The sequence below is a fragment of the Filicampus tigris genome, chromosome 18 (assembly GCF_054856515.1).
Source record: "Filicampus tigris isolate MCC_2025a chromosome 18, RoL_Ftig_1.0, whole genome shotgun sequence".
NCBI classification, from domain to species: domain Eukaryota; kingdom Metazoa; phylum Chordata; class Actinopteri; order Syngnathiformes; family Syngnathidae; genus Filicampus; species Filicampus tigris.
Window position 1 is genome coordinate 3083249 of NC_141234.1, and position 21480 is coordinate 3104728.

The 21480-nt window shown below is 45.5% G+C and overlaps 1 protein-coding gene across 2 annotated transcripts in view; it reads right to left on the reverse strand.

The window, feature by feature from the left end:
* pvrl2l (PVR cell adhesion molecule related 2 like) overlaps positions 1-21480 on the reverse strand; it is a 107495-nt gene that overhangs the window by 46816 nt on the left and 39199 nt on the right. For both annotated transcript variants that reach the window (XM_086014144.1, XM_086014142.1), the window contains exons 2-5: positions 12834-12946; positions 11113-11356; positions 1408-1701; positions 266-383 (exon numbers count right to left, since the gene is read on the reverse strand). In XM_086014144.1, coding sequence (XP_085870270.1) covers positions 266-383; positions 1408-1701; positions 11113-11356; positions 12834-12946 — 769 coding nt within the window. The remainder of the gene's footprint in view (positions 1-265; positions 384-1407; positions 1702-11112; positions 11357-12833; positions 12947-21480) is intronic.

Here is a 21480-nt window from a genome sequence, read left to right on the forward strand (position 1 = left end):
TTTTGCCGATTATTTCGCCTGCGGCACGAAAACTTTGACGGGAACTTCGCAGTTTGCTCCAAGCTGTTTATTGCCGCCGCCAGTTACCTTTGACTGTCAACGTCAACGTAAAACAAAGAGAATTCAACCAAACACCACAGAACAACCGGATCGAAAAAGGGCCGCTAGCTTAATGCTAACACCCGATGCTCAAACCAAAGGCGGGCTCATGGAAATTATACCGTGGCTATTTTGACGGAACATTGCAAACGGGCGGCCATCTTACGCGGTCCAGGTGACGGTGGTGGGCTGCGGGTTGCCGTCGGCCGTGCAGACCAGCGCGGCGTCCGAGCGGCCTATGTACCAGTTGTGGTCGTAGCCCTCGATGGAGACGGAGGGGGGGTCTGCGGGACGAAAAAGTCGGAGGACATTTTCGGGGTCATTTTGGCAATGTAACCTCACACCCAAACCCTTTGTTAAAAGCAAAAGAATGCATTTATTACAAACTTTATCTTAGCTAGCAACACACAGTGACAGGCAGAAGAATTCACTGCTTGATTTTTCGGGGGGGGGGTTTGGTGGTGCGGCGAGAGATTTGCTCGAATGTAAAAGACGTCCCTCGGCTCAATCGCGTTTGAGAAACACCGTTGCAGGTGTGTTCGAGGTTCCTCGTGCATTAGACGCGTCTGCTTTCTGTTAATTGAACAGAGACAATATGCTTCATTTTCAGCGGCGACTTGAATCGGAACCCGTTTTAATCCCTTGTAAATGAAAAAGACATGAACAAACGGATTACATTTACGCGTGTGGCCATCTTGTTCTCCTACGCTAATCCTCAAAGTTAAAGGAGACATATTATCTACTAAGTGACTTTTTCATGGCTTCTTCACAAATAGTTGCGTGTCTGGAGCGGCTGCCCTCTCATTAAGTGTGAAAGTAACAATCGAGTAAATTGTTTGTTCAGGTGACAATTTCAGGAAAATGTGTCTGTGAGCGCGTCGCCCGGAATCGCGTTTGCTGCTTGTCTTAATAGTAAAACGCACAACGTAAATATAGCACAAAGTGTGATCCCGAAGCACTTCATTGTAATTTCAAACACATTTTTTTCAAGATAAACAGCGTTTGGATTTTGCATTATCAAAACAACAATACCAATACCAAATGTGCATGTGAGTTGCAGGTATTTTTCTCCACTTTGGGTCACCATCTTTATTGTCGAGAAAGGTGAGTGACGTGGGTGTCGGCGAACAAAAGAGTACAAATCCGATCGGTTCCAAAAAAGGGCATAAATAGGTGTGAATATGTACACAGTATGTTGAATAAGGTTATTAATAAAGTTAATTCATTATCCCATTTTTTTTATTTTTCATTTTTTTACATATATTTTTTTGTCACTTTTGGGTTTACATATGTGTGCGTGTTGCTCACACTCCACGGAGAGCCTGAGTTGTTGCGTCCAGGTCTTGTCCTGGGTGCGCTGGTCCACCATGCACGTCACCTCCCGGCCGTCGTCGGCGGGCGTGGGCACCAGCCGGTACTCGCTGCGCACGGTGACCGTGCCATCGGGCCCGTTGGTGCTGCTGCTGGTGTGGTTGCCGCCCACCGACGCCAGCCACTTGATGGTCGCCGCCGGCTTGGCGTCGGCCGCCTGGCACTGCGCCACCACCGCCGCCTTGGTGCCCGCCTGCACCGTCACCACGTTGGCAGAGTTCTTGGGTTTGGCTGTTGAGGAGGAAGAGGAGACGTAAGTAAAGAGAGGAAGGAATTCAACCCTTTTCACCACATTTTTGCCTTCCATTTAACGGACATTGTGCTGCTCATCACAAACGGATATCCAGCATATGGAAACGGTCAAAGGTTAAGCCTCACTTAACAATAATGTGAGTCGTTCTTTACAGAGGATAAATAATAAATGCCTATGAGTATTGTTCTGTTTGTTTTCAAATCTCTGTGGTTAAAGCGCCTAGCCTGTCTATTACATTTAGCATTGTTGTTAGCATTAAGCTGAATGGGCTGTCGTAAGGCAAAGGGAGGTGGTTGTTTTAAATACACAAGATGTAATTCTATTCTCTGCTTTATGTTTGGTATGCCAGCAAACCTCAACTGGGAAATCCAATAAACTGTTTGAAGACACTTTTTTGAAAAATGGTTTGCTATCTGCCGTGCTGCTGCTGCTGCTGCTGCTGCTGGTGAAGTGAGATGAGTTGCCATCATACGGCAATGCAGGTACAAAAGGTGCTTAAAAAAAGGGATAAGAGGAAAAAAAAAAAAAAGTTAATGAATCACCAGGCCCTAGTTCAAAAATAAGGAAGGAGGTCAAGAATGCGCCCCTCCCATCCGTGGTCTTAATGACGCCCCGAGGAGGCGGCGGCCGGGTTTCACCGCCGGGAAAAAGTCCAAGTTGTTTTTTTATCTGAGTGACATTTTGGACATCAAGTAATGACTTCAGACATCAGGGAAAGGCTGAAGATGAGCAGATGCCACCACAATGTGCGTCCCTCCAAAAGAGCTGTCAATCATCTGGCAAATGTCACACTATTTGGTTTGGCCACAAGATGCAACCAACACACCCTGCATTGCAACATTTCATTTATTCAATCCACAGCTCGCCCGGAATGACTTTCCGGCCTTTCTTTGTGTGCATCAGATTGTGCCTGAAAGGTTTCTGATGATTCCCCGAGCGTCTGGCGTACTGAGGCTGCCGCAATATCAGCGCGTCCCAAGTCAGTGCAGCCCACACCGTCGACGGAGCTCGCGCTGTCAAAACCTAAATGGGCCGCTCAAACCTTATTTATGCTGCCAACGGCGCTGGGCAATATGAAAATAAAATAATAACCCAGATACACAAAAATGATTTACGAGTTTTATCCGCCCAAAAAGTAAACGACAAATGACAATTATTTACTTTTGGTTTGTTTCCTCTTCAGAGATTTATTTTATTCACCCTTCCTGTCCCAAAAATAAGTTCGGTAGTCATTCGACGTAATTTGGGGACCTTTTCCCTCAAAATAGACACCTTGACAACGAGCAACTTGCTAATTGCCAGTTAGCTGCAGGAAGCTAACTTGTGAGTTTCTAATCACTGGTTAGCCACAGGAGTTACAGTAGCTAGTTCGTTTTGGATTGCTAGTTAGCTACGGAAAGTTGACTGGCAGTTGTAGCTAGCTGTGATTTTTGTACAAAGTCTCAACAGATGTTTCGTGGGCTAATGAATTGCTAATTTGAACTTAGCTACAGAAAGCTACGGAATAGCTTGCGCTAGGTATCCTTTTGGAACATTTTCTCACAACGGAAGCCAAATGTTTGCAATGTGCCATTTTCTGTACGTTTCCTCAAATTGGATGCTTCAACAGATGTGTATGATGCGAGCTAAATGGTCTAAATACCCAGAGGAGGCGCTGCAGGAGTAATTCCAAGCCTGGTTTCGAAAGCAATATACTGTACTGTAGCGGTACCAGTAGCTTCGAAGAGAGAGAAAAATATGCCCCAAAAAAAAAAAAAAAAAAAAAATGACTTCAGACAAATGCTAATGCTGCCTGCTGTTAGATGTTCAAATGAGAACAAAGCAAATTCTTTGTGCTTTGTCTATTGACTCTATGTCGGGATGGGGATGTGAAGAATGTATTCTCCCAAAAACACAGAAAAGAAGCCATCCGCATTTGGAGGAGCCTTCGAACTGGGGCAGCGTTATGACGTCGTGGGCCTTGAAAGGCAACCTTTGAAGCGCGCAGCTAGAGCGCGACCGCGGCTTGCCTTTCCCCCGACCAATTGGAGCCAACGGCGGCGAGCGCCTGCTTTGTGACGCCACATCTTATCCGCGCAGCTTCCACTCCTCACATCCGTCGGAGGAATTAGATGGCGCTGATTCCCCCCGCCGCCCGACGCCCATTGTGCACGGATCAACGGGCTAAATGTCAGAGAGCGGCCCGGAGATGGTGAAAAGGTGTCGCAGGAGGGGTTTAAAACAGGCCATTTGCATGAAATGTGCTCACACTTCATTCAGTAGAGCAGCAATCCCAAACCGTTTTTTTTTTTTCTTTTCTTTTTGCGCCACGGACCGGTTTCACTTGAAGGGCACAACGGCGTAGCTCAAGTCGTGTATCTACTTATGCGCCAAAGACGCGGAATCTAACAGTAGCGTTGTCACAACACCAAAATTCTATACCTTCATAAAGTATTCCGATACAAGTACGGAAATGATAACACGGCGGAGAGCTTTGTATTAAAGTATATGCTCGCATTAAGCTAGCCGTCTTTTCGAAATGGAGGTTCGGCGGAACACTTTGGTGCTGAGATGTTAGCTCTCGGTTTTAGGTTTGACATTCATTTCGTAATCTTCAATGTTAGCTATAGCATATTGAAGATTAGCCTTTTGTCTTCCATAGCGGTTTCAGGTTTCAGGTCCTTCTGCGCTTTTTATTGTCTGGGGCACTGGAGGCCTGATGAAAGTATGCTACAATCTACCACGGCGCACTCAAAAACTGCTTTCGCTCTTCCCACATTCAAATACTGAACAGATTTTACAGGAGTGACCAATAAACTGGGTGAATTCAACGAGCTGGTCCCTTCTCGGAGTAAGAGGAGACTTACTGTAGGTCCTAATTTGGTTTTGGTCGCATCTCTGAAGAAAATAGTGCTTCACAAAGATTCATTGCCTCATTTGCAGACCTGTCGCCACACATTAGGCAGAGATGACCTGGTACATACGAACCACCTGTTAGCGTAAAAAAAAAAAAAAAAAAACGGATTTTAAGTAGGACTCTTGATCTTGTCTTTCAAACGCAGGAGTTGTTGTTGGCTTTTCTTGTTCCGTCTTATCGAATTTGACCTTCCCCCTCTTTCCAAAGAAGCTCTCCAAAAAACCTTTGGGTTTTTTTTTGCCGCTTGCTCGTGTGCTTGCTTTATTACTACCGAATCATGTGAGCAAGATGAGCGCTTTGACATTTGCACAGAGGCACAGACGGATGCGCTTCATCTTCAATAAACTTCTGTCAGACAGAGTGATGGTCGATAACATCGTTTTGGTTCATTTGCCCTGTGCAGCCCGCTACCAAATGGTGCCACACACTCGGATCAGCATACTAACTGACACGTGGATGAAGTCTAGCGTAGGAAGTGCTGCCTTCGCCGGTGAAAATGCTTTTATACCTTACCCCCCCCCCCCCCCACCATACACTCCAGCAGTTGGGGACAAAACTCATCCAATGCAGCCGATGGACAAATCCTGGCAAGGACTGAGAAGCGCTCTTAAATTTGAACCGAATACCTTGCGCTTTTGGCAGGTCTCCAGTTAGCATCGCAAAGACGCGAGCGCGCGCGGGTGCGGGCGGCTGCTGGGCGACATCTGTCGCCTTGACACTTTTTTTCTAATTAAAGCAACCGACTCGCATCGGCGCTTCCACTTGACCCACATGCACGCAATTCTGCACGCGGCAACGCCGGCGGATGTCATTATTAGCGTTAAGTCCACTTAATAACTCACGAGGCCTGTTCACGGATGCTTTAGCTTGACGACAAACACAGAGTAAGACGTTAGTTGACTTATTAATGATTGATTAATCAATCAACAAGGGGATGATTTAGTCCCTTGAGCTTAATTGGTTTTTTTTAAGAAACGTTTGGGGAAAATGGACACTTTCTGTCTATATGTTCTCTGACACTGACTGGCAACCATTCCTCTCACCACTCATAATGACAATTAAATAGTCATTTTATTTACTAATACAATTATTGAAATACACAAAATATCTATATATATATCTATATATATATAGATATATATATAAACATAACTGAGTAATTGTTAAATAGCCTTGATTTCATGAGCTCTTTAAATAAATTGACTGACCTTTGACTCTTTTGAACTTTGTTGCGGTCGTTCCATAACTTTCCACATTTAGCTACTCTACTCATTTTCACCATTTTGGTTCTAAATCGTTACATTTCAAAGACTTTTATTCCCGTCAAACTGTAGTTGTGTGCTCTTAAATGGAAGTCAAGGCAAATCTTTTTTTTTCAAGAATATGTTCTAAGCAAGCCCACTAGTTGAAACACGGCATTCTGAAAAATATTGCGTTTGTGGAATAATTGTTAATCCACTGGTTTTTAGCCATCTTTGGGGGCGGCCATTTTGTCTTCTGTCGACTGAAAATGACATCACAACTGCTCACAACGACCAACCACGGCTGACCTGTTTTCTGAATCTGAGCCGTGATTGGTCGTTGTGAGCAGTTGTGATGTCATTTTCAGTCGACAGAAGACAAAATGGCCGCCCCCAGAGATGGCTAAAAACGAGTGGATTAACACCTATTCCACAAACGCAATATTTATCAGAATGCCGTGTTTCAACTAGTGGGCCTGCTGGGAACATATTCTTGAAAAAATATATATTTGGGTTGACTTCCGCTATAAGATACAAATAAAAAAAATAAAATAAAATAAAAAATACAAATTAATGTATTACTTGTGTTTTTAAAAATAAAAAAAATACATGGGAAGAAAACCTTGAGAAAAATGATCACAGAATAAATCGTCATCGCAAAATTGAGGCAAAAAAAAAAAAATCAGATACAATATTATTTTACTTGCACATTTTAAGTCACACACACACACACACACAGTTCCATAACATACTGTATCACAGCAGCTTGTAGGTCGCAGCCGAACAAGTCATTTAGAGTCGCTGACATATTTAACCTTTATCAAACAAGCACAGCCCCTGCAATTTGTCCACGTCGCGGCTTAATTCACGGCGCGGCCGTCCGCGGGCATGAATACGAATTTAACGGCAGTGTCTTTTTGGCGCACGCCATCAGTGTGGATTTATTCACCGATCAAGCCATGTGTTGTTGTGCCGGTGAAAAATGTCGGGGGTATTTGTTTGTCGCGCGCTGCCCTTGTCGCGGCCGAGATAAACGTCTGTTTGTTCCCCGGGCCGCTAATAAAGCATAAATATTGGAGGAGATGGAGGAATGGTTGGAAGCGGCGTCAGTCTGTGGCCACGTGACAATCCGTAATTGGCTGCGGGAAATGTTGACAAAACGCATTCATTTGTCTGATTGAGACTCATTTTGGTTTGATTTAAGACACGAGCGCCTCCGCTAAGTGGCTGTGACATGACCAGAAGCGGCCTCCATCAAAAGAAAAAGCCAAAAAAAAAAAAAAAAAAACCACACACACAAAAAAAAAAAGAAATGATTCTTATTTTAACATTGACACACGCTAATGCGAAATCTTAGCCAAGGCGCTTGGAGCCTTCAACCGACTTTGTGCTGCTTTCTTTTGACCCCCTTTTGCGTGTCGTCAACTGTGACTTGCCAAGGTCGTTAGCGTAGCAGCGGTGTTTTGTTCTTGGAAGGAAAATCATGTTTTAGACTCCGATGAACAGACACAACCTGTCATTTATTTGAAATGCTTCATTATGTACAAAATTGGAATACGAGTGCTGTATGCAAAATTCTGCCTCGACAAAGGAAAATATATTTAGGTCTGGAATATGTGGTCGCAAACGGACAAAAAGGTTCATTTCTGGAAGCTATTTGGAAAGGGCCAAAATAGCAGATGCCTTTTATGGCTTCTTTTTTGTTGTACCTCTCATGATAGAACATGCCTACCAAATTTCATATTGCTTAGTAGGACCATTCAGGGATTACTGAGACCGGTTTTGGATTTTGGCATGTGCGGCGCGCCGCTTCCCCTTTCACCAAAAAAAGGTTTGTTGCTCAAGGAAAATGTCAATTTAGTTTTTCTTCACTACATACACCCAAAAAAAATCAAATATAAGAGCCGTATGCAAAATTCTGACATCGTAAAGAAAAACCATTACATATTTTCCTCGGGTATAAAAGGTTAGCAATCAGAAGAAAAAAAAAAATCTCGAGGACAAATTTTGTCTCTGAAGGACTCCTGGAAAGAGCTGTATGCAAAAACGTCGCCTTGACAAAGATAAACATTTTTATCAGGTATTTAGCATTCAAATTTGGTGGCAACCTGGCTCAAATAATACCCGCACCCCACATGCATATTTTGTATTGGTGTTATGAATAAAGCTTTCAAATCTGCATCAAAAACGAAATTATACTACACCGAGTGACTGCTGTGATTATTTTTGTCGTGTCCACGCGGTTCAAAATTGGTCGCAATCGAACAAAAACTAGAATAGGGCGGGTTTGTTTCTGTCAGGCACCTGGTAATGAAACCAGCCCAAAATGGCCGCTTCCATCACTTTCTGTTGTCTGTCTCACTCTGGTCTTGGATCTCGTGTGTGTACCTGATGTCGTGGGCGACCTCAATAAACGGCAACCTGCCGATTTTCCATTCGCACGCACCCAAACTCGACAATAAGACTGCGCTGCGCGGCCGTGCTGCCGCATCCAATAAACGCTAATCGGATTGTTTGCCAGGATTATCTATTTGGCTGTAAATAGGACGTGATGTGATTGCTGGCGCCTCTCTATTCGACTTCGACCAAACACCGTCTTGAGTCGGCGCTTATATGTCGAATGAAATATCTATTATTCATCCAATAAGGTCGCATGCACGCGCACTGTGATCTCAAAGTGCATTCAAACGTGCCGCGATGCAGGTTGACTGCTATTGGAGGGAGGCATCAAGAGACGAAACGGCTTTGTTTCGGAGCAGCGTGAACCCGAGCAACCGTCTTGTTGCAACCAGGCTGCATTGAAGGCTGCTGGGAAGATGGGCATTTTTCTCAAGTTTGCCTTCAAAGGACCACTAGAAATATACAAAACAAGCCTAAATTGGCCACTTCAAAACGGAAATGGCAGACTTCCTTGTGTCTTTTTAGGCCTCTCCTTTTTTTGTGGGTCTACTCACGAAAGGCTGGTTTAGGGGGCTGAATCCCCCACCCCCCAAAAAATGTGTGTTTTACAGTCATAATTTTGCAATCTGATTAGCAGGCATCGTTCAAATTTGGTAGTAATTGGTCGAAATCTCTTGAGCCGCTTTCAACTAAAATGACAGACTTCTTGAGACTTTTTTGTGCGTCTACTCATGATAGATATAGCTACTAAATTTCATGTTCCGAAGGAAAACTGATTTTGGGGGCTGGATTAAAAAAAAAAAAAAAAAAAAAAACCATCCCTATAGTACAAGTTTATCTTGGAAGAAGCCTGGATATGACCCTGAAGTTGCTACTTCAAATCAAAATTGAGATTTTTTTTTTTTTTTTGTGGGTCTCCTCATGATAGAAATGTCAGACAAAATCCCGAGGATGACAGCATTCAAAGCACCCCGGAAATGGCCAAAACGAACCAAAACGGCTGACTTGCTGCGTCTTCTCAGGCATGGCTTCTTCAAACTTGTTTGTGGGTCGACTCATGATGGACACGTCAACCAAATTGAACTGGCTTCTGCTGCTGAATTTTTTAAAAAGCGCCGATCCAACTTTCAGCCCTTACCACTGCTTTTCTCTCAGCCGGCGCACAAGCATGGCCCAACACATGAAAGGCTTATTCAACAAGCGGAATGAAGCGAAACTATGTTGGCGATTGCCTTTGAAAAGCCCACACGTCCTTTTCTTTTCCGTTCTTTTCACAGCCCAAGCTTTTCCGCGACAGACCTGGCTCCGATTGTGACAATTTGCGCAACAAAGGCGAGCCGAGGAGGGCTTCGTTGACGCGCTCGGCCAAACACAGAGGTGTCATAAACGGACCGGGCGTGAAAAGATGGGAAAGTGAATTTGGCCAAACGCAGCGGTCGGGTTCAAAGTGCGGCCCTGCTCGCAAGGTTCCCACGAGCCCGCCATTACCACGGGAGCGCTTAATGTGCCGGGCTCTTTATCGTACGAGCGCAGACGCCGCTCGCCGCACGACGGGATTCCTCCCTCGCGTCGACCCCGCCGCGCTCGGCTGCTCTGCAAATGGCCGCTCATGTGGGAGGATGAAAAACACCAGCTGTCTCCGATTACACACAGCGGGCGTCCCCCACCTCCCGCCGCCAGCGGCGTCGCAAACATCTTCTCGCTTTTAAGACGATGAGGCGCTCTCTGCAGTTACGCATCGAGATCCCAGAAGAATACATGCGACACCTTCGCCACTTTAGCATCTTGTTCGCAGTTGTATTAGAAGGGCTGGCCTACATTTGCAAACTAAATTCTAAGATTTTTTTTCCCATGAAATGGTGTTAATGTACATTGGCTTCATTTCGTAGTGTTTCTCTCGTCCAATCAGATTTCAGCCTGCAGGTGTTGCCGTGTGAATCTAATCTGCCCGGGGCCTTCGACAAGCTAACAAATAGAATCGGTGTTCCGTTGTTATAACCCTTTAAACATCGGACAATCGATCCAACGGAGGAGCAACATATTGTAATGCAACTCACAGGCATATATTCTTTATCCTCTGCAAAACAAAAACGACTAACATTACTGCATCATACTGAGCAGTTGTGACCCTCTCCGTGGCTTTGGGGGAAGATGATTTGCAAATTAAACGTTTTCAGTTACGAGTAGGCCTCGATGATGTCATTATTTTACAAAAGGTTGAACATTGGAATTTACGCTCTAATTTTTAACAAAAATAAATAAATAAATAAATAAAAGATAACAGTACTGGCGAAATATGACACTGAAAAATGTATGATTTGGCTGCGCGTCTCACATGCGGTCGCTAATTTTTCTATTAAATTAATCATGTTTGCATGAACAAACTCTTTGCCCTCAACTGAGCTTTGGTAAACAACATTTTCGTGCAATTTCCCAGGGAACCGCAATTTCTGCTTATAAATAAATGAATAAAAAGGGCTGTTTAAACATCCCCGAACTGCTTTTAAACGGCAATCACAGCGCCGTAATTGCAACACGGCCACCTTTAATGAACACGGTCATGTTTGGATTCACCGGGGCATCGTTTACGTGCTCGAAATCGAACAGCAATATGATCAAATCTCTTCAAGTCCTGCTCCTTCCTCACTCGGCATCGAACCGGCAGGAGCCTCCCGAGTTTCAAGTCGCTCGCTCGCCGGGTGCGACTGGAAACGACGGGGCGCTCTTGGCCGACGAGTCGCGATAAGCAGACGGCTCGGGAGGCGCCCGTCAAGGCTGATGGAGCGCAACAGCTTTTTTTTGGGGGGTGGGGGGAAAAAACAAAAAACAAAAAAAAAATCACTCGTACTCACCCAGCATGACGAGTGTGGTGGTGGCCTGCTCGTTGCCCGACGGGTAGGTGGCGTACTCGCAGGTGAAGCGGCCGGCGTCGGACATGCGCAGGTCGGAGATGCGGATGGACGGGTTCTCCAGGTTGTTGTGCAGGAAGACCACGCGGTCCTTGAAGGACAAGTTGGGGAAACTCTGGCCGTAGAAGGGATGGTACACTGCGATGTTGTCACGCTGGCCTTCGGTGGGCTCCCAGATCCACGAGACCTGAACGCAAATCGCGCCGTTAAAAGGGGGACCCGGGACTTATGTAGCGAATACAGAGTGAGCACTTGTTAAGTGAGGTCCGCCCAACTAATCAGACCAAAACATTGATGCAGACTAAGACATCTGACATTGGAACACGTTGCTTGCGTTTGTTCCCAAAAAAAAAATACATGGGAAGAGGACCTTGAAAAAAAAAAATAATCGCATATGAAATCGCGATGGCAATATTGAAGAAAACGAAATGCATTATTTATCGCCTCTCTCCGCGAGACGACATTTTGAGCTTTTTGGTCTGCCGGCGGTTGACGGTGAGACTGTGATGAGGCATAGAGTTATTTTAATGGCCACTTTGCTGGATGTCATTTGCTCCAGTGTTGAACTTTAAAAGGCTCCACATCGAGAGCTGTTTTTCATATTTTAAACAGTATTGTGTCACTCATTGATCCCTGCAATAATCTCTCCCGCTGTGGTAAAATGTCACTGTCAATTACAGCAGCATGAAGAAGGCGTGAAAGGTTTCAATATTTACACACCTCATTATCAAATGTTTTTTTTTTTTTTTTTCCTTTCTCCCCGAGCTGTTGAGCCGGGCCGGCCGATTACCGGTAATTGATTTGATCAATTAATTGGAGCTCATTAGTCAGGATGAATTCTTTTCTGAATCAATATTTTCGTGCGCTAACAACATGACGACGAACAAAAGTTGTCAAAAGCACAATCGGTTTTGACCTCCATTTTAAGGCCTTATTGCCCAGGCGCAACATTTTGATCGTATCAAATCCCTTTTTTTTTTTTTTTCCCCCTTCTACAGCATTCCAGCATGGAGATCAAGGTTCATGTATTACCAATCACCAGCGGCTACACACAGGCACACCGAGACGGCGCCTCCAATTAGTCCTCTGCAGAGAAGCGGCCTATTGCACGTGCTTCTACGTGAACAAATTGAATATTGATCGCAAGAGGCGGGGAGGCGAGCGTCGCGCGAGGATCGAGCAAATGCTTTCCCGTTTGCTTCTTCATCGTCTTCTGGAGCTCGGTAGCTTTGGCGGAATGCCCAAACAAACATTGACGAGCGAGTTTGCGTGTGCGCGAACGCGCCGGTTGGAGACGGAAGCTGGAAGAATGTCCAGCAAAAGACGGACAATCAAGCTCCCCGGGCAGCTAAAGAATTTTTTGATGGATTGACAGTCGGAATCCAAAAATTACGATATACGTATTTTTTTATATGACTATTGACATATACTAGTCACAATCGAAGAAAAACATTTTGTATATATATATATATATATATATATATATATGTATATACATACACACACATATATACATACTGTAAATACATATACAGTACGTATACGTATATACTTATACACATATACCGTACATATACATAATTTATACATCTATCCGTACGCACAATATAAGTATATGTAGTTATATTCGGTATGAGTGTATTTCTGAATTGCGAAAGACTGACCTGTGTGAGTTTGGTTTTGCCTCCCCCGTCGATGAATTGGCAGCGCAGGTCCACCGACTCGTTGGGGTACGCCTCCAGCTCCACCTCCACGCGCACCTTCTGAGCGCCGACGCCTGGAAACCGCAAAGACGGACAACAACATGAGGGGGGGGGAGGGATTGTCCCGAAATCTCCACACAAAGGGGCACAAAGCGTTATTTTTTTTTTTTTAATGACTTCTCTACAAAAAAAAAATGGATGCCATTCCTCAAGTGTGAAATTAAACCACCAAGTCAATCTTTGTAGAACAGAGCATTCTTTCGATTATATTGTTTAATCGAGTAACAGCGATGAAGTGCCGCCTCCTTCAGGGAAAATACTAAACTTTGCTTCACACTCAACAAGGCTTATTTTCCATTCGCGGGCCACCCCGAGTCGCCGGGGTAACGAAAGCCTATTTTGGGCCACGGTCATGATAATGAGGCGCCTCAAAACAGGCCGATTTGCGCAAGACTTGAAATCCGACGTGTGCTGTCATTCCTGATTCCTTGGGCTAATTTCACCAAAGTGCCTTGACAGACGTGTGCTAAAGGCACCCGGGAACTATTTTAAATTGTGCAAAAAGGCATAATTGGTCTCCTTGAAATGGTTTGGACGCCGCCGATTTCCTTGACAGTCAAATGGTGTCCTTGCCGTGTCTTTTCTCCTCCTTGCAGCCAGTAAAGACCCATTTCTGGCTGACTCACAAAAACAAGAAGAGGGTGCGCGGGAGGGAGGTGGATTAGCATTGGCTAGCTGCTTGTTGGACCCGAGTGGTTGTGAACAAAAAGCCTCTTAAGTGTGCGAGTGGAACAATAGGGAACAGTGTGTTGCTGAATGAGCTTTAAAAAAAAAGAAAAAAAAAAAAAAAATCTGCTTTGAGTGTGCATACCGTGCGTGTGTTTGTGTATACGTGTTTGCGTGCATCACTGCTGTCAGATGTTTGTTATTGTACTTCCTGGTGTGCATTTTGTACTTGTACGTGTTCACATTTATTGTTAATAGTTACTACATTTTTTTTTTTCCAATATCGCAATCGCGATTTAATATGCGATTATCGGTTTTTTTTTTTTTTTTTGTTTTTTTTTTAACAAACAAGCGAAAAATATATATAAATCTCCTCAGATGTATTATGCATAAATGTTGCACAATTAATAGGAAAGAGTTTATTGATCTATTGATCTATCATCAATTAGAGTTGGTGTTAACAGACTCAACATTTTCACTAGCGTTCTTTTAAGCGTTCATATCTATGTATATGTATACATAAATGTAGCCTACCGGCCAACTGAAATGAAGCATTTTTTTTTTTTTTTTTTTTTTGGGGGGGGAAAACTGCATTCTACTACATTGCGATGTCGATTTGAATTGCATTAATTGTTCAGCCCGAGTATGTACGTATGCGTTTACACAATATGATGCATATTAGACAGTCATCGAAGCGCGCTCCCCATCGCCCGAGGGAGACAACAGCCCTGTCAAAGCAGTGATCCACTAACACTGCACGACACACGCGCACGCGCACGCGCACGGGGAGGATACATGCAAAGAGGCTGTCTGATGAGTGAAAATAAACAAAAGCTCAGCCGCGAGCCGGCAGCTGAACTGCATTATTTCCGAATGCCACTTTCTGTCATACTTTTTGTGTGGCGTTTGTTTTTGTGGCTCCTTCTTTATGCTTTCGATGGATTCATTTCCCTTAATTAGACACGTCGCCCCGCGCGCACATACAAATAAATAGCAGCGCGGGCTTTGACGTCTGCCACTAAAATCTCCATACGTGGCGTTTGACATGTCACGAGAAACGCGCCACATTGAAAGAACGCGGTGATAAAATGCGGCAACAACTCTTTGGGTGCTTTGAAGTCCAACGCAACTGTAGGTCTTTTGGTTTCAGAGCTTCGTACACGCCAAAGCGCCAAGTTGAATGTCAAGGTCATTGCAAGGTCAAACATGTTGAAGGGGAAACACATATTTGTCTGCAATTTTCATTGTTTCCAAAAGTGGTTGGGTGCATAGAAGCTAGATTCCGCTCTGTTGTTAAGTTCAAGAAATACTTAAGGACAAAGTAACGTTCCACCTGTATTTCTTTTTTATTGTTTGGACCCAAAACAAAGTGATTTCTGTCGTTATATATTTGAAAAATATCTTTGCAAATTGAATTGAAATGTCACCCTGCTAAGTTTTGAAATCGGCATCGGCCTCCGAAATCCATTATGGCTCGGGCCCTAACTAGAACCGCAACAAACTACATCGAGTCTGATGTCAGTGGAAAGGTCTTGGGAAGCGCTTTTCAGATCTGTTGTCATTTATTTCAGTATTCGCCGTTATGATGAGCGTGAACGGGACTGTTACTGCCCGTTGCATTATCGCAGCTGTTTGTTGTGGACCACTGCGACGCAACCACCTGTTGTCACATATAAGAGACGCAAACCAAGAATGCGTCTGATATTGTAATCATCACACTTGTCTTTCAAGGCCTTCCTCTTATTTCCTAGCAACACACAGAGATGAATATACATTAACGCCGCTCTCAGGGGATGTTTTAGGGGAGTCAAAGGGGGGTGCGAGGCTAAATGAGCAACCGCTGCTCCCCCCCCCCCTTTGAGCAGCGGAGAGATGAATCACGCTTAATTGACATTTAGAGGCTGATGGCATTTGCCTGTTTATCCTCCAGCACGTCAAGAGCGTGCTGAGGGGGTACGACAAGCCCCCCCCCCCACCCCACAATCGCCCCCGTCAAAAGCCAAGTAGCAGGTCTGCTTGTTTGTTTGGGTCGCGCATTAGCCTGTCGCTAGTTTGTTTACCGTTGATTTCACCAGGGATTCCCTAAGAGCGGGTGCGCAAGTGCTCTGGGGGGGGGGGGGGGGTCGGGTCTATGGGATTAAAATGAATGGTTAATGACTACATATTTACACATGATATACTCAATGTTTTTTTCCCCCCACTAACTACGAGATTAAATATGAGCATTTCTAATGAGGAATTTTGAATAATGTTAATGAACGGGCCCTCGCACCCGCTTTTTGCTCGCCGATCTTCTAAATGAACGATTGAATTGAATAAACAGCATGAAAATAACCTAGAAACCTCACACGAATGTTTTGTATTGGTCGCCCTGAAGCACATCTAAAGAATAACCAGCTAAATAATAACAGACGGATTTTTTTTTTTTTTTTTTTTTTTTAATAATTTGATCAATTATATGTTCCAACAGGCTCAAAAGGTTTGCGAAAGGCTTGTTTACTGAAGCTCACCTGGTTCCGTTTTTTTCGCTACTTCCCCCCCCTGTCATTAGCAAATTGAATAATGAATATATTTGTGGAGTAGAGCGCTAGACGTTAAGCGAAAAGAGACATTCCACCCCCCCGACACATACAATGCGTTTTAACATAAGCATTAAGGTGGCGGTTACTCCCTCCGCAGCCACTTTGAAACTGTTCCCAAGCCTTTGCGGTCCTTTCCTCGCCATTTACGTGTTCATCCATGAGTGAAAGAGAAGAGCGCATGAGCGCCGCCCGCAGTGGTTCAGGTTAAACGTGTGATAACTCCTCTCGGTAATTGCTCGTCCCGCAGCTTTTATCGTCAACGCCGGGGCGGGGAGTTGGGGGGGGGTGGTGGGGGGCTGTCCGCGCCGAGCGCCGCTCGGTCGCCCTCTCAAGCGTGAACGGAGCGTGTTTGTCTGAGCGGCGGATAGGACGACGACGCTAACGAGGACAAATACGTGCCGCGAGAGATGGGAATGAGTATATTACGGCTGAAGATCGTTTAAGTAAAAAACATGACACTGTATGTTGTGTAGCAGTCGATTTTGTCACCATTGACGTGAAATGCCATGAAGCTAGCGTACCAAAATCAAGAAAATTGCACTGTATCGTATCAAAATATGCATCAGATAAGCCTTATCAAAGTGCAATTACCGCAGGCACTGTAGTAGTGTGTTGGATGTGTGCCTTTAAGGGGTGTGGTCTAGTATGTGACCTCAGTTGCCGCTCAGTTTGGCTCATTCAGTCTGCGTGTTGGCATTTGGGATTGGAATCCATCAGGAATGTTTCGCTCGTCTGAAGATTTTCCGCAATGTTGCTGAATGTTGCTATTTTTTTTTTAAATTTTTTCAAGCTTTAATACATAAAGCAAGGACCCAGCGAAAAACTGATCCGCCGCCCACTATTTGTGCTTAGGGTGTCGAGCGAGGCTTCCAAAAAGAAATTTCACGGGCCGCTGAATGGGAAAGAAACAGGATTACAGATGATTGACAGAGCGTAATCGGAGCTATTTAGCAGCAGGACGCTAATAAACACTGTCATCTGAGGGACAAACGTTCATCAGCGCCGGAAATGAATGCCAAACCCACATCAAATGTTCCGAACCAATCAAGCGTTGATGTTGATTAAAAGCAAAACGGCTGCTGCAAGGACGCCGTAATTAGCCACCATTGTTGATTTTTCCCTAATCTGCTTCATCTTGAAATGCTCACGCGGCTTCTTTGTGGCGGGCGTCTTTGCCAGGAGGACGAGCAGGTGACTTTCATTCGGAGCAAGCCGGCGTTTAAAAGCGATTGGGAAAGTTCCTGCGAAGACTTGGAGGACCGCATCATGCATAATGGATGAGATTTGGCGCTCCAGACGCTTCCGAATGAAATGGGACTCATCAGCGGGATTAAGCGCCGCGCCGAGCGCTTCTCAGACGACTTTGCGCACAAGGCAAATGTAAATGACGCGGTCGGAGTGACTCAGGAGAAGCTCTGCTGCCTGTAGACCGTAAACGCGTGTTCATTCGCAAATCATCAACTCACTCATTTTTTTTTTTTTCTGCCACACTAAAACTATTTACATGTACTCGCGCGTATCCATGGGTGTTTGTGCTACTGCGCCTAAAATGGCTGCCCAAAAGCCCCGCTCCTTCTAACGTTGCCACGTTAGCGACACACTAGCTAGCCTTCGCCACCGGGCGATGGCTAGCTCGCGTTGACAGCAAATAGCAGTGTGAGATTAAGAAGTAACAAAGTAAGTACACGAAGGTGATCTTAAGAACAAGTAAGTAAGAGCACAGTTGAGGTAAAGCAAGCGCGCAAGGCCCAGACTGTTAGCAGAGGTGGGAGTGCTGCGATAAGAGCTAGCCGCTTGACGTAAAGTACAGTAAGTACCCAACTGATCAAAACTAGTCCTGCTCACTTCAGGTTTCGCGCACCACTACGTTTAGAAATATGCTGGCTAGCCTGGAGGAAAGCGCGCGTAACAGACAAGAAATGTTGAAAGTTTGAGGTCATTTCATGCTTAAAAAAAGAAGATAGCAAAGCGTGCCGACGGCAAAGCGGAACTTGCGTACCACAACCGCAAGGAACTTATTGGTGGCTAATTTTCTAGAGCCTGCTAATGATAGTCTGAACGGACAGCATTACAATGCCCTCGCAAAGGGTCAAGGGTAGACCATTATTACATCGGATCGGATCGAATCGACGATTATAAAAACGGTAACAAAAGAAAGGAACATTTCCGACTGGCTAACCTGTCACACTCGTTTGCCGACCCATTATACAAAAAGGGCCGGCCCGCCGAGTGCGCAGAGCGTCTCGCAAAAAACGGCCTTCGATTAAAGTGGAATTGTAATCAGCGAGACATGCGCGGCGGCTCATCTTGAGGCGAGCTGACATTTGGCAGAGACGTGGCTTTGAACCGTGACACCAAATGCGAGGCGGTCATCTGCATTCAGACTTTTGCGGCGCTAGCGCCGCGATAGACGGCCGCGGACGGCGGCTCCCCATTTACGGCGCCCGTGTTCAGGCGAAAGCCGATTCCCCGCACAAAAGGCTTGAGTCATCGTGGCCATTAGCTGTTCAACACGTCGACCTTGGTAGATTGTTTCTCCCTTACTATTGTTTTATAGCTTTGATTCAGAGATATTCTTTGATTCTCCTGTGCCGCTACTGTCAGCTTTCCTGCTTAAAAAAAGAAAAAGAAGAAGAAAAAAAAAATAAAGTGTCCCGATTGTGGGACTAATAAAGGCTTCTTCTCTTTGTTCCGTTCCATTCTCTTGATAAATCGAAATCAGGAGTTCATCTTTGTCACCTGTGTCGAGAGTAACGCGGTAGCGAGCGCAATCTAAAAACAACCCCCCCCCCCACACACACACACACACACACACACACACAAAATAAAGTCCGCCCACAGCAGGTTGCACGAAAACATTAAGAAGAACCCCAGTGGCGACTTGGAGGAAAAGAACAGCGTGTCCAAAACTCCCGCGTCTTTTTGTAAAGCCCACCCGCCATGTTTCCACGCTGCGAGCGAGCGCGGAATGGAAGCGAGTCGCCACATGAGCGCATGCGAAGCAAACGTCGGCTCTTCCCTCCACTCGGCGCCACTTGCAAGGCGCTCGGGCGAGTCTCGTTTCTCACACATTTTGTCCAAACACAAAGACTCGGCGCGCGGAAATGACTTCCTCCCTTTCACGTGCGGGCAATCCGAGTGTTTCCCTCGCCTTCGGGGATGAGGGCTTCCGCGGATCCACTCCGCGGCTCCGCATCAAAAGGCCGGGGTGGAAGTCATCACATGGAATTATTCAGGGACGACCGGACGGAGATGTGAGGGTTGTGAGTTTGGAACAAATCGGGCGGCATTTTCAAATGCGGTAGAGCGGACGCATGGCTCAAGTGGCTCCAAACATAAACAGCTTTCTTTGAAGTCAACACCGAGGCTGTGCAAAGAGCGGGCCGTTTTGGCCGCGGTGGCGGTCCGCAAGGATAACGGTCCGGCATCAAAGCCGCAACAACTTAACACAATCGCTCCCGTGGACTCGTGTTGTAGTCGAGGCCACACCGACTGGACCAAGGCATCATTGGGAGTATCCGGACCGAGACAGGGCCAAGACTTTTAGAGGTCAAGAGCAAGAATGAATATATCGGAAGAAAAAAAAGGAACAAAATGACCTTGTCCGCACTGTCCGAGGCGGTACGAGAGTCGAAACGCCTTTGATTCCAAGGCAAGACCGAACCCCCTTAAAAGGTGTTCTCGTGACGCGTCTCGAAACCCAGACCGATCTCAAGAACCGCAACACTGCCGCGATTCATATTTGTCGATAAGGACAGTTTTTACAGTCTCGCCGGGCTTGTCTGAGAAATTACAGAAATTACATTTAAGGAGCGATTGAACAAGTTGGAAAACGCCCCAAAAGTCAATCAGAAGAGTCAGTCCAGAGGTAACAACCATCGTTTTGGCAAGGAATGGAATACCGTTTCAACCATTTGGGAAAAATGGAACAAATCATTTCTTGGATTTTTTTTTTTTTTTTTGTGTGTGTTCAAGTGTTTGCTACAAAAAAAAAAAAAAATCCCCCACCAAAATCTTATATAAAATATAAGTTGCCTTTTCACATAACGTAAAGTGACAGCTAGTGGAAAGGGCGTGTCGCGACTGTGAGAAAAGATGATGCGGTCCATGGAGTGAATGACCCAACGGCATGTAAAAATGCCACGTCGGCGTTGTAAACAAACGATCATTTCGCCATCAAAAGCCCTTTGTCCGTCTCGCAAACAGGTGAATTTGTGCAATTTCGATATGCTGGGGACCGCTGTCCTCATTCTAGCTGATACTTACATGGCGCCGTTCGAGGCACCCGGGGATGCTTAACAATAACTCAAGCGCATAATTAAAATGAGGAGTATGCTCGCAGCACCATGTTAGCCGAGGTATGTGTTTAAAAAAACCAGAGTACCAATTTATCGCCGAGTCAAAAACGCAATAAAATGGCTAATAGAAAAGTAGTAATTGGTATTTTTATGGGTTGCGACATAAGCGCCCGGCGTCCTCATACTGCCGTCTTAACGCCCCCCCCCCCCATCCGTTTTCTGCTGACTTTCGGTGAGAGGGAAGCGGGGGTAAACGCCGGACAAGCTGGGAGACCACCTGCACTTGAGTGACTTGATGACGTTGGTCGATTCATCTTCGGGTCGCAGCAAAGCAACGGTAATGAAAATTGACGAGCCTCGCATGGAAGTCTGATTGACAAACGCTGTGGTCGGGAGCATTTCAAAGAAGCCCCCCCCCCCCCGCCCCGCTGCCCGTCAAGCCGCCATCGTCCCGTTTCGACGAGGGCCGTCCCTCCAGTGGAGCGACTTCCATTAACCGACACCTCACACAAAGCCGGTCCGCTCGGCGGCGTACGTCGAACTCTAAAAGTAAGGCTAATCATTTTGTCACATGCGCGTCAGCGTCAAACAGCTGGCTCGTGCGGCAAGCGCTCAGTCGGGCCTGATGATAATCCAACGACTAGCATGTGTTCCGCTCATACGGAGGCAAGGGAGGGCGGCGGGGATTAATCTCATCCCGCTTAGCGGCCAAAACAAAAGGGAAGTGGCGGTTCACCCAGGCCAAGGTTATTTCAGTTAGCCAAAACGAGCAAAATTGAAAAAAAAAAAAAAATAGTAATCATTTGTTCACGAACTAAAATGAAAATGCTTTTAAACTACATTTTACATTGACAAAACACAAACTCATTTATACTGACAGGGAAAATCATTTTAAACGTATTCATTTCGGCGTTACCGCACGGCCGTCTCGCGGCAGCCAATCAACTCAACTCAATTCAACGTTGTTTCCAAAAACATTGCCGAAAAATTTGAAGGGAGCCA